Below are 13,519 nucleotides of genomic sequence, written 5' to 3'. Positions count from 1 at the left end.
CTGTCGCTGTCGCCGTCCACCCATATGTGTTGGAAAACATTGATGCACGGCAGGTCTTGGAAGGCAAGGAGCATCATTTCAGTTTTGGAGAGCAAAATTATCTGAAATCGATAGCCGATGCCTTGTCGCATTTGCATAGCCCCTGATTTGCCTAAACAGTACAATTTGTTGTGCAATTTCACCTGAGTATACTGATATCCTGTGGTGGAAACTACTGTTTGCCCGCACTGCAGGGCTTGGAAGAGCACCATTTGACTTTTGAGGCTCAAAATTGGCTGGAATAGATAGCCGATGCCATATCGCATTTGCAGAGCCCCTGAGCTGTCTAACCAGTGGATACCAACCTTAAGTGAACCCATTTTGGAAACTATAAAAAATATATATTTTTCCTCAAAAATGTTGCTTCAGACTTACATTTTTCATTTTCACAAGGGTAACAGGAGAAAATTTGTTGTGCAATTTGTCGTGAGTATGCCGATACTCCATATGTGGTCAAAAACGACTCTTTGGGCACATGGCAGGGCTGGGAAGGGATGGAGCAACATTTGAGTTTTGGAGCGTGAAATTTGCTAGAATACATAGCTGATGCCATGTCGGGTTTGCAGAGCCACTGAGGTTCCTACACAGTGGAAACCCCCCACAAGTGACCCCATTTTGGAAACTATACCCATTAAGGAACTTATCCAGAAGTGTGTTGAGCAACTTGAACCCCTAGGTGCTTCACAGAGTTTTATAACGTTGAGCCGTGAAAATTAAATAAATACATTTTTCCCGCAAAAAATGTTCCTTTATCCTCAGATTTTTCCTTTTGACACGCTTAACAGCAGAAAATGGACCACAAAATATGTAGTACAATTTCTCCTGAGTACACAGATACCCTACATGTGGTGGAAAATACTTTTAAGGCACAGTGGAAAGCTCAGAAAGAAAAAGGAAAAAATGGACTATACAATTTGTTAAGCAATTTCTCCTGAGGACGCTTATACCCCTATTGTGGTAAAAAAAAATACTTTTGAGGCACAGTGGAAAGCTCAGAAGGAAAGAGATGCACAAAACTGTGGCCCGACCACGCTTTTATGCATGCTTAAAAAGACAGACACCGCCGAATCATAGGACACACAAAATCCACAGTGCTCCCATCTGCCTCATTATAGGGAATCTTCTGTCGTGGGTTCTGTCTGAATCATGCATTTCATAGATTTACATGGAAACCCCGGTGGAGTGGAGGACACAGGATAAATGTGAACCGAGCCTTACTGCGATCTTTGGGAGGCAGAATGAACAAATCAACAGCAGGTGAAGAATTGATTCTATTTAATTTTTTACGCCTTTCCTTATGTAGTATAAGTGATTAGATGACTTTATTCTTCGCGACGGTGCGATTACAACGATATCAGATTTATATTGGGTTTTTATGTTTGGCTGCTGTCACACACTAAAAATGCTTTGTATTGTAAATTCAAGTTTTTGCATCGCCATATTTTGAGAGCCATAATTTTTCTATATATTTTCTGTCATGTGAGAGCTTGATTTTTGCAGGACGAATTATCGTTTTTATTTGTACTATTTTTGGGTACATAACGTTTTTTGATCGCTTTTTATTCCGATTTTTGGGAGGCAGAATGAACAAAAACTAGCAATTCAGGAATTTTTTTTTGTTTTTTTTGGTTTCTTGTTTAATGCCATTCAGCGTGTGGTAAAAGTGATAAGGCAGCTTTATTCTTCGGGTCAGTACGGTTACAGCGATACAACATTTATATTTTTTTTATGTTTTGCCACTTTTACACAATAAAAGCTATTTTATAGAAAAATGAATTGTTTTGGCATCACTATATTTTGAGAGATACCATATAACTTTTTTATTTCTCCACTGATGGAGCTGTATGATGACTTTTTTTTTGCGGAACAAGATGGCATTTTCAGTTATATTATTTTTATTTACATTTATCTTTTTTATAGCATTTTACTCCACTGTTTATTCTGCGGTATGATGAAAAAGTATAGTTTTTGCCACGTTTCAGGTCACTCCGGACTTGGCAATACCAAATACCGTATTTTGCAAAGTTAAAGACGCACTGAACTATAATACGCATCCCAAATTTTAAGGATGAAAACAGGAAAAAAATGTTTAATGTGTCAATTGGGGGTCCGTCTTATAGTCAAAATTTAGCTAACCGGGGGAGAGAGGGGTGGCGGCGGTGGAGTGGGGTCACAGGAGGCAGGGTCGCTGCTGCAGGAAGCCGGTGGCAGCAGGAGTGGGGTGAAGCTGTGGGCCCTTGGCTGGGAGGAGGGGGTGTCCCGATGGTGTTCTTCAAGAAAATGTCGCCGGTGTGCGAAGGAGTGCTTCCCGGCGCTGGGCTTCAGGAAAATGGCCACCCGAGGCGGCGCATACACAGATTGAGATCTCGGCTCCGAGTGCAGTCTGATTTATGCGAACACAGACAATGGAGAAGATGGAGAAATTAAGTTCTCTGTCTACTCCGCACCTGTGATACAATTTTCTAATGTGAGAGAATCAAGTCACAGTAAACTGACATTCGGCTCAAACTCTACAAGAGTTTGAGCCAAGTGTCATTACCATGATTGATCTAATTCACTCGGAAGAGAGAATCATCGCTTGTGTGAGTGAACCCTCAGATTCAGATACTCTTGATTCATTAAGAGGTGCACACCTCTTAATGAATCAGGAGCATCTGACAAGTGCCATGCACCTCTGTCTGCCTCGTCACAAATCCTACTCCAGTCAGGGGCTGGAGTAAGATTTCTGGCATAAGAAATGCCACTACTCATCATGAATTAGATGAGCTGTTTCATCACGCCCCTGTTGCAATCCAGTCCTAACGCAGAGCCACTCATTTTCACAGAGTTGGGGGAAACTGCAGTGAAAACACCAAAATTCGTTAAATTTCTATGTAAGTCTGTGCTGAGCCAAAATGTTGCGACTTTTCAAAGCGATTTACACCAAAATTCTGACATAATCACCTTGAGAAAATGGATTTTTATTAAAAAATTTGGAATAATAAGCATCAGAATTTAATATAAAACTAATTTGTGATAGAACTTTTTCACATGTCTGTTTGGCATCCGTTTGCATTGTTCCAGTAGAGATAAAAAAAGTGGACTTGTAAGAAATGGTTACATGGATGCAAATGGTTCCTAATTTGAACCTAAAGTTCCTGATTTTAAGCTGATCAGTAAAAGAGATTCGCTTGTTATACGTTCAGGGTCGGACTGGGGTGCCTAGGGCCCACCAGGGGAACTGACTCTAGGGGCCCACACTACAGCCCACCATAAACGGTTTTATTACTTGTTATGCTTGTCTATAATGCACTATAGTTACATGATTGGCTGCGCTGTGGAGCACTGAGCGGCAGGACTTTGTTCGAACAGTCATTCCGTCCTGCCAGAGTCCCTTTAATGGTAACTTGTCACCTTGAAAAACGCTATTTATCTGCAGATATAGGGGTAATCTGCAGGTAAATAGGGTTTAAAGCCTGGTTAGACGGTTTAATGGAAAAGCGTTGGCTACATGGAGAAAATTACGTTTTATTCTCCCTGCCGCCACTCGCTTCCTGTCATAGGATCGGTGCAAGGAGGGAGACATTACAGTCACTGCGAACTACAAAGTGAGGGTGCTGCAATAACATCCGGCACCTGGATTGTGACACTTCCATGGAGCCCAACCTCAGGCTGAGCTTCATTGAATGACTAACATGGCAGCAGCACCTGGTAACTAGTGCTGAGCAAGAATGGTCAGATAAGGTGTGATCCCAGCATGCTCAGGTGTTATCCAGGTATCTTGTAGTGCTCTGCTAATATGCTCGAGTCCCCGGGGTAGCATGTTTTGCGGCGGTAGACAGACGCAACACATGCAGGAATTGCCTGTTTGTTAGGTAATCCCTGCATATGTTGCTTCTGTCTACCGCCGCAAAACATGCTACCCCAGGGACTCGAGCATATTAGCAGAGCACTACAAGATACCTGGATAACACCCGAGCATGCTGGGATCACACCTTATCTGACCACGCTCACTCAGCACTACTGGCAACCCATCAGCAATCTGCAACTGCGTCACAGGGGGCAGAAGGGAGCAGGTGACTGCATGCACCGGCTAGCTAAATGCTGCTGTCAGTGATTGACAAGGGCACTTAAATACTCAAAACAGCAGCAATCAAGGCGAGCTCTGATCACTGCTGTTACAGGCAGATGCCGGCTATGTAACACAGCCGACATCTGCCTGGTATGGAGCAGGCTCAGCTCCTGAACCCGCTCCATACAAGTACAACCCTATGGTTATGACAAGGTTAGCAAATTTCACTTATCTGTTCCTAAATGTGGAAAGACAAATGGAATTCCCTAACACATGTGAGTGAGTCCTAATAGATTTAGTAAAGGTGCCTCAAGCATATGAATGATATTACACACCACAATGGACTCTTACATACACGCATCTTACAAAATACATATTATTCCAGATACGTAGACGCGCACACACACGTAGAAGCGCACACACACGCAGACGCGCGCAAACACGCAGACGCGCACAAACTCATCAGTACATGAATACATCATCTGAACCACCATCATTTGTAATGTCAGGTCAGCCCCATATATCTTTGTATCGCATAAACCTACAACTCCCAGTATGTAATTAACAATAGAGATACTGGGAGTTGTTATCAGTCATCATCAGACTGCGGACCATACACGAAGCACAGTACTGATGAGACACAGGCAGGATCACAGATGAACATTTACATCCAGGTATCTTACCTGAGACGTCTTCTCTGATTAGAGTTGTTCTCTTTTCGTCTCCCTCTTGTCCAGTCTCCATGATGAGTTTTCTCATCCACAGCTCGTCTCTGCAGACTTCCATCTTCTCCGGTCTTCTGCAGCACATCCCCACACGATGCCCTTAAAGATAGCAGAGTCATTATAATGCTCCTGAATAACAATATCTACACTGAGCCCTGAATAAACCTAACTCTTACAATGCTCCCTGCACAAAACATGACATACACTGTATCCCTCTTATGGTACCTGCTCTCCACACTGTCCTCTCCTTACCATACTGGGCCCCCTCTTCACACTGTCCTCTCACACTGTGTCCCCCCTATACTGCCCAGTCTCTATACTGTGCCCCTTCATCACACTCCCCATCCTCAGCATACTGTTCCCTACTTTCTGTGCCCTCACACTATTTCCCCCATACTGCCGCATCTCTATACCTTCCCCCACACTACCTAGTCTCTGTGCTGTGTCACCTCACACTTTTCTCCCCCCATACTGTCTCCTCACACTATTCCCCTACTCTCCATACTGTCTTATACATCCCTTCCCCATTCTGTTCCCGCACCCATTCCCATCCCTCCCCTAGTTCACCATACTGTTTCTTCACACATCTCCCCATTCTGTCTCCTAAAATTTCTCTCCCATCTCTCTCCAAATATAATAAATCTTCGGAAGAGCACACAGACATGCAGAAGCACGCTTACACACACAAAAGCGCACACAGACACATACTAAGGGCTCTTTCACACGTCAGTACCGTTTCCACATGTACCAGAGACACTGACACACGTAGACCCATTCACATGAATGCGTATGTGCACATGTCAGTGTGTTTCTACTTTCTACAGACCATGTGGTGTCCGTGGGCAAAACACGCTGGCATGTCTGTTTTTTACCTGCTGTCCAGACCGCAAAATGTCCCGCACACTGATGACAGTTAGCACCCGGTGCTTGGGAAGAGCGCTGAGCGCTGCCCTCATCATAGATCCCTGCAGGCGCTGCGATCAGCACCAGCAGGGTCAATGATGAGAGTAATAGTCTATACAAGCTGTGTCCAACTGTAAAAAGAATAAAATAAAAAAAAACTTATACTAACCTCTACTAAGTGTCACCCACTGTAATCCGTGCGAGCGCTCACGCCGAGGAGAATGTCTCCTGCAGTGAGTGAGCTCCGGAGCTGCGCTCAACAAGCGGTGCCCTGTCATTCACTAAGCGCAGCTCTGGAGCAAGCTCGCTGCAGAAGTCATTCTCCTCGGCGTGAGCACTCACACGGATTACAGCGGGGGACACTTAGAGGTGAGTATAAGGATTTTTTTATTTTATTCTTATTTTTACAGTTGGACACGGACACGGTGGGAGTAGACTACTACTCTCATCATTGACCCCGCTGCTGCTGATCACAGCGCCTGCAGGGATCTATGATGAGGGCAGCGCTCAGCACCCGGCTCTTGGGAACAGCGCTAACTGTATACTGATTCCCAAGCGCCAGTATGTGTCACTAAGGATGACACACAGGTGGACACGGATATCTCCAGTCCCGTAAATATCAGGACATGTGAAAGAGCCCTAATATACACACGCAGATACACATACTCACAGAAATGAGGACACGTACACACACAGGCAAGCACACACAGAAATGCACAGACACACTCAGACAATCACACACAGAAATGCACAGACACACTCAGACAATCACACACAAAAATGCAGACACGCAGGGAAGCGCACACACACACATATGTGTGAAGACACATAAACACACAGGCATACACAATGGACACACACAGGCATATACACACACCGGCATATACACACACAGGCATACAGGCATATATACACACACACACACACACACAGGCATATACACACACAGGCATATAAACACACACAGGAATATAAACACACACACACACAGGAATATAAACACACACACAGGAATATAAACACACTACACACACACACAGGTATATACACACACACACAGAGACATACACACACAGGCATATACACACATTGTACACACACAGGCATATACACACATTGTACACACACAGGCATATACACACACTGTACACACACAGGCATATACACACACTGTACACACACAGGCATATACACACACTGTACACACACACACACACACAGGTATATACACACTGTACACACACACACAGGCATATACACACACTGTACACACACAGGCATATACACACACACTGTACACACACACACAGGCATATACACACACACACAGGCATATACACACACACTGTACACACACACGCATATACACACACTGTACACACACACAGGCATATACACACACACTGTACACACACACAGGCATATACACACACACTGTACACACACACAGGCATATACACACACACTGTACACACACGCATATACACACACACTGTACACACACACAGGCATATACACACACACTGTACACACACACAGGCATATACACACACACTGTACACACACACATGCAGGCAGCATATACATAAAAATCCATACAAACACACAAATATTACAGTACCTTGGCTTGTCTCCAGCCCACAGACACGCTCCTAATGTGGGAGACTGCAGTGCAGGGCGCGCTGTGACGTCACTTTTAGCAGACGTGCTTCCCTGTCTGCTGAGTGTGACGCTGCAGTGCAGCCCCTGCTCCCAGGCCCCTCCCGCTACTGTCCTGGGCATCGTGTCGGTGAAAGTGCGTGCGCGCGTCCTTAAAGGGCCCACGACCACTTTTTTTTTTTTAAATTCTTCAGTTCCCTCTGCATGGGGCCCGGGGCCCACCGGGAAATTTCCCGGCGCCCCGCCAGGCCAGACCGAGCCTGTATACGTTCATATTCAAGGTAAAACAAATTATGACAGACTACTTTTTTGTCCATCAAAAACACGGATAGCAGATGGAACATACATTATTAAATTAAATAGGAAACGGATCATAATGGATGTTCAATTGTTCAACCAATAAATGGATTAGTGCAAAATGATGACCTTTTAGAAAAAAGTTAAACCGATTCAAATGAACGAGTCCTGTAACTCAGGGTTCCCCAACTCCAGTCCTCAAGACTCACCAACAGGTCATGTTTTCAGGATTTCCTTAGTATTGCACAGGTGATGTAACTATTGCCTGTGCTGATGATGGAATTATCACCTGTGCAATACTAAGGAAATCCTGAAAACATGACCTGTTGGTGGGTCTTGAGGACTGGAGTTGGGGAACCCTGCTGTAACTGAACGTTTATTTCCATTGTTGTGCTCCCCAAGCAAACTGACAAGTGAACATCGACTTACAGGAACGTTTTTTTTTTTTAATTTTTTTTTTTTTTTTTAACTATACAGAAGAAAATACTGTTCCATTATTAAGGGATTTCTCAGTTAACATTTCTCCTGCATTCATCAATATTACCTGGAACTGCAATATAACAACGTCTATGGAGAATTACACGTATAAGGTCAACATTGGAAATGATGTTTATGATGAAGAGCTGACGGTAAGAATATAACTCTTCATTTTTTTAATGTATTAAATATAACTTATGCTTCATAAGAGTAGTCTTAACTATTAGGACATATTTTCGCAGAGGATATGCGGTGGATTTTCAGTCCACTGTGGTGTATTCGAGTTACCAAACATTATCCATACACTGCATAAAAAAACTGTGCAAATGAATAGCAGTAATTGAGCTAGAGTGCACATTACACTGTGTTCCAAATTATTGAGAACCTCTGGAGCATCATCAAAAGGAGTGTCTATGATGGCAGGAGGCAGTTCACATCTAAGCAACAGCTCTGGGAGGGTATTCTGTCCTCATGCAAAACAATTAAAGCAGAAACCATCCAAAACCTAACAAATTCAATGGACGAGAGAGTTCAGAAGCTCCTTTCGAACAAGGGGTCCTATGTGAAAATGTAACATCACCTAGAATAAAGTTTTGAGTTGAAAACTGTTTGATTTCAGTTTGTAATAACCTGCTAATGCTTATAATTTCAAAAATGACCATTGTTTTGTTCTTTGTTAAAATGAAAAGGTTGAAAACTCTGCTGTGCATAATAATTTGGAACATGCATTTTGAGTGCAGTTTGAGTTTTTTATTTTTTTAAAAATATACTGTTATCATAGGCAGTTTATACAAAAACCTTTCAATTGTACTCTAATAGTTATTTGACTGGAAAATTACAATGACTGCAATTCATATAGGTAATTTGGGAAAATCTGAGAAAATATTATTTGCATAATAATTTGGAACACAGTGTATACCAACGTGGACGCACCCTTAAGAGCCTAGAATAAAATAGCTTAGTTTTTAGTTTCCCTCTTCTTCCTCCCACCTTATGACTGGTCAGAATTAGAAGATATCCCCGATTCAAGTGATTAGAGAAAGTGTCAAAGATCTAGCATTTATCACTTTTAAAATGTAATCATCATTTTAATTTTTATTTAGTAAATTAATAATACACATGAAAATAAGCAACTTTGTTGTATTTAGTAAAGACAGATTGTTACATTACTGAGATAGAAGATGTCAGTTGCTACTGATAAGATTATTGAGGGGAAAGAGAAGAGAGGAGTAGGAGGCAGAGCTCCTCCTCCCCCTCCCACATACATAGAATCTTAAGAGCACCAACTGTCATCTCCTATCTCAGTAATGTAAAAATCTCTCTTCCCTGAAAACAGATTTTACCTATGAATTTAGAATTTTGAAAATGAATGATTAAACCTAATTAAAAAGTGTAGTGAAAGAAGCTGATTTTCCTAATAAGATATATTACAAACTTGTTTATTTTCATGTGTAATGATTTATGAAGTAAAAATTAAAACAACAGCTACTCTTTAAATTTGGAAATTGCCAGGGTTAATAGGATCAATAAATATCCTACATGATCAAACACCTGCCAGCCATTTTACCTACTTTGTCTTAAAAAAAAAAATTCATAAGGCCAAATATTTTTGGTAATTTTTTACATGAAACATAAATGTTTTTCTTACTATTTTACCTTAATGTTTCATTTTTATTTATTTTTTACGTCTTAATTAGGATAAATTGTGTGGTTAGCATGGTAAAGAGGTTGTTTAATGTCATTTATTTTTAATCCTTTCCCTGCACCAGTGTTTTCTCTCCACCAGCACTGACATAGCTACAAATGACCATTGCAGCCAGTCACTAGACTCAGGGGCTGGTGTCATCTGCGTCAACAGACTCGCTGAGCCCAGTGATTGGCTGCAGCTGTCATGTGTGCTGTAATCATGATGTCACCATTGTAGATCATCAACGAAGATTGGAACAGTGAGGCTGGAGTCACACGATCGTATAAAAAAATCGCTCCGCTCTTGATCCAGAAAAGTAGGACGAGTGTAAGGCGAGTGTCAAGCAGCACTGCTATGTATAGAGAAAATCACAATCTCCTATGAATGTCAGGCATGGTCTGGCTTTCACAGGAGGATCATAATGACAAGCACCGGTTCATCAGCAACTCATCTGTGCCCCACGATAGCCTCACGGTCACACCGAAGGGAGCATGGAACGACAAGCCCCATTGCTAGTGCATGTGAAATGCCACAGTCAGAGATTGACAGTGGGATTTAACAGGTTTATAATTCTGCTTCACCAGTGGCTGTTAGAGGTACATGATGGCTGGTTAAATCAGCCATCATGCATGGGAAAGTTGCGGACTTGGCGTGCAAGCCTGCATCAAAGGCAGATACACGCCATATGATGTAAGTTTACGTCATATGTCGTGAAGGGTTTAAAATACAGCCATTGAAAGGGGAGAGTATTTGCTTACAAACCTTATTGAAGTGATTGTCACTAAAGCTAGCTAAACACATAAAAGTTGCCCAAACTAACCCATTTTGGATAACTCTCTCTCTCAGTAGTACTGTCAGTCACTAGACTGGTTGGATGGATTAGGCATGTTTTAGTTTAAAAAACTTTATTTTTTTTTGTGGGAGTTAAGCAACTGGCTTAAGCTAAGTTCACATTTCACTATGCCCCTCAAACGATGGGTACCAAATTAGTGTCCTTTTTGCATGACATTTGTTAAGCCACTACATGTTGGTATACATTTTATGGATGACTTGTGTAGAAAACACAGTGTACTGATACAGTAGCATAAATCAGGGCTTTCTGAGGGATGGAATACTGTGCAAACAATTTACACAGGTGTGGAAAAAATGCTGCAAAGTAAGAATGCTTTAAAAAATAAAAGTGTTAATTGTTAATTTTATTAACAAAATGCAAAGTAAATTAGCAAATGAGAAATTAAGATCAAATCAATATTTGGTGTGACCGCCCTTTACCTTCAAAACAGTATCAGAGATTCAATTCTTCTTGAATTGCATGCAGTTTTTGAAGGAACTTGTCAGGGAGTTTATTCCAAACAACTTGGAGAACTAAGTACAGATATTGTGTGGATATAGGCTTGCACAAAACCTTCTTTCCCATTAAATAATCTCATACAGACTCAATGATTGTGAGATGAACGTAAAGAAGAACATGGAGTCCTGGAAGTCATGTTATAGCCCCAATAGAGCGCAGAATATAGTTTTTAATGATAATGGCTGTATGTTTGGAGTTGTTGCTGCAGAATAGATTTGGAGCCAAACAGACACCTCCCTGATGGTATTGTGCGATGGACAAGTATCGGGTTGTATTTCACAGAATTGAGGACACTATTTATCCTGACCAAATCCCAAACTCCATTTGCTGAAATGCTGTCCAGACTTTCAATAAAACTCCACCATGCTTCACCATTGCCTGTAGACACTCATTATTACACCACTTTACAGCCCTCAATATATGTTGAAGGTATGGCCTTTTGGCCACAGTTCTTTCAGGTAGACCACATCTGGCCAGACCTCGTCGAACAGTAGATGGGTTTATCTGTGTCCCACTGGTTTCTGTCAGTCCTGAGCTGATAGCACTGCTGGACATCATGATAATTTAGATTTCTCTTTTTGTTCATTCACTTTACATTTTGTTAAATGACAAAAATAAATTATTAACACTTCTATTTTTTGAAAGCATTCTTACTTTCCAGCAATTTTTCCACATCTGCCTAACACTTTTGCACAGTACTATATGCTCAGAGGATTTTAACATGGAAGGCTTAAACATGACTAATTTCCCTTTTGCGCCTAACTTTCCTGTTTTTGTTGGCTTCCTAGAATAGATAATTGTAAATATCCACTATCCAGGTTAGTCATTACTCTTCAAATCTGTCCCTAAAGGCAGGGGCGTACATAGAAATCATGGATCCCCATAGCGGAAGTTCTAATTGAGCCACCCCCCTAAAAATAAATGAATAAATAAATATTTGTCGGGGTCACAGAAGAGCATATCTCACAACTTTCTAGCCTTAACATTGTAATTTTCCTCCATTTGACGTCCTAGATTCCTTTTTTACTGCCCCTATAAAGTATGATGCCAACAAAAGTGCCCCCCAACCATATGATACCCCCATGGTGAATTCTTTCACATTAGCCTCCACATGCACAGTATGATGACCCTGCTGTACCACACTTCAACTCCAAAGGCAAAGTATGGTGACCCCAACTGTGACCCCCCCACATACACAGCTCTCCATGCAGTATAATAGCCCCACACTGTATAATGGCCCATGCTACTCCTCCAAACAGTGTGATGGACCCCACACAAGCCTTCACACTGTATAATTGCTTGCATACAGTATAATAGTCTCCCAATGGTACTCCACAGATTATAATACACTCCCCAAGGTCCCCCACAAAGTATAATGGGCTCCCCTTGGTCCTCCACAGAGCATATGCTGTAGGTTCCCCATGGTCCCCCAGAGAGTATAATAGGCTCCCCATGGTCCTCCACAGAGCATAATAGGCTCTCCATGGTCCTGCAGAGTATAATAGGCTCCCCATGGTCCTCCACAGTGTATAATATGCTCCTCATGGTCCTCCACAGTGTATAATTCGCTCCTCATGGTCCTCCACAGAGTATAATATGCTCCCAATGGTCCTCAACAGAGTATAATATGCTCTCCAGGGTCCTCCACAGAATATAATACGCTCCCCAGGGTCCTCCACAGAATATAATACGCTCCCCATGGTCCTCCACAGAGAATAATAAGCTCCCCATGGTCCTCCACAAAGTATAATATGCTCCCCATGGACCTCCACAGAGCATAATAGGCTCCCCATGGTCCTCCACAGAGTATAATAGGCTCCCCATGGGCATTCACAGTGTATAATATGCTCCTTATGGATCTCCACAGTGTATAATGCTCTCCTCATGGTCCTCCATAGGGTAAAATGTAACCCTATAGAGTAAAATGCAACCCCCATAAGGAAAAATGCAACCCCCCAAAGAGTAAAATACAGTCCCCATATTGTAAAATGCAGTCCCCATATTGTAAAATGCAGCCCACAGTCCTCCAGTATTATGGGCACCACGTACTCTCTGATTTTTTAAAAAATAAATACAATACTCACCGCTCCTCATTCCCCCACTGCTTCAAACTCTACAGTGCATCTCCTCACCTCAGCAGCTCCACTATCTGACATAGCATGGATGAAGTGACATCGCGCCCGCTGCGTCAAACACAGAGGGGGAATGATGGGATAGGGAATGTCACATGACACTCCCTCCTCCATCATTGCTTTCAACTGCTCGGCATCTGCCGATGCAGTTGAGTGTGGGGAAGGGGGCAGCGCTTGCTGGCTGGACTGGGGGCCCAA

At 42.4% G+C, this 13,519-nt stretch overlaps 1 protein-coding gene across 3 annotated transcripts in view; it reads left to right on the top strand.

Annotated features, from left to right (window-relative positions):
- LOC141228954 (interleukin-5 receptor subunit alpha-like) overlaps positions 1-13,519 on the top strand; it is a 231,413-nt gene that overhangs the window by 67,444 nt on the left and 150,450 nt on the right. For 2 of the 3 annotated variants that reach the window (XM_073667367.1, XM_073667368.1), the window contains exon 3: positions 8,152-8,303. The exons of the other annotated variant lie outside the window; for it this stretch is intronic. In XM_073667367.1, coding sequence (XP_073523468.1) covers positions 8,152-8,303 — 152 coding nt within the window. The remainder of the gene's footprint in view (positions 1-8,151; positions 8,304-13,519) is intronic. 3 annotated transcript variants of the gene reach the window in all.

Source organism: Phyllobates terribilis, unplaced genomic scaffold, assembly GCF_046119375.1.
Source record: "Phyllobates terribilis strain yellow unplaced genomic scaffold, ASM4611937v1 Scaffold_2__4_contigs__length_985480577, whole genome shotgun sequence".
Lineage (NCBI taxonomy): Eukaryota > Metazoa > Chordata > Amphibia > Anura > Dendrobatidae > Phyllobates > Phyllobates terribilis.
The sequence above is the reverse complement of the archived record's forward strand: the minus strand, read 5'-3'. Positions and strand labels throughout refer to the sequence as shown.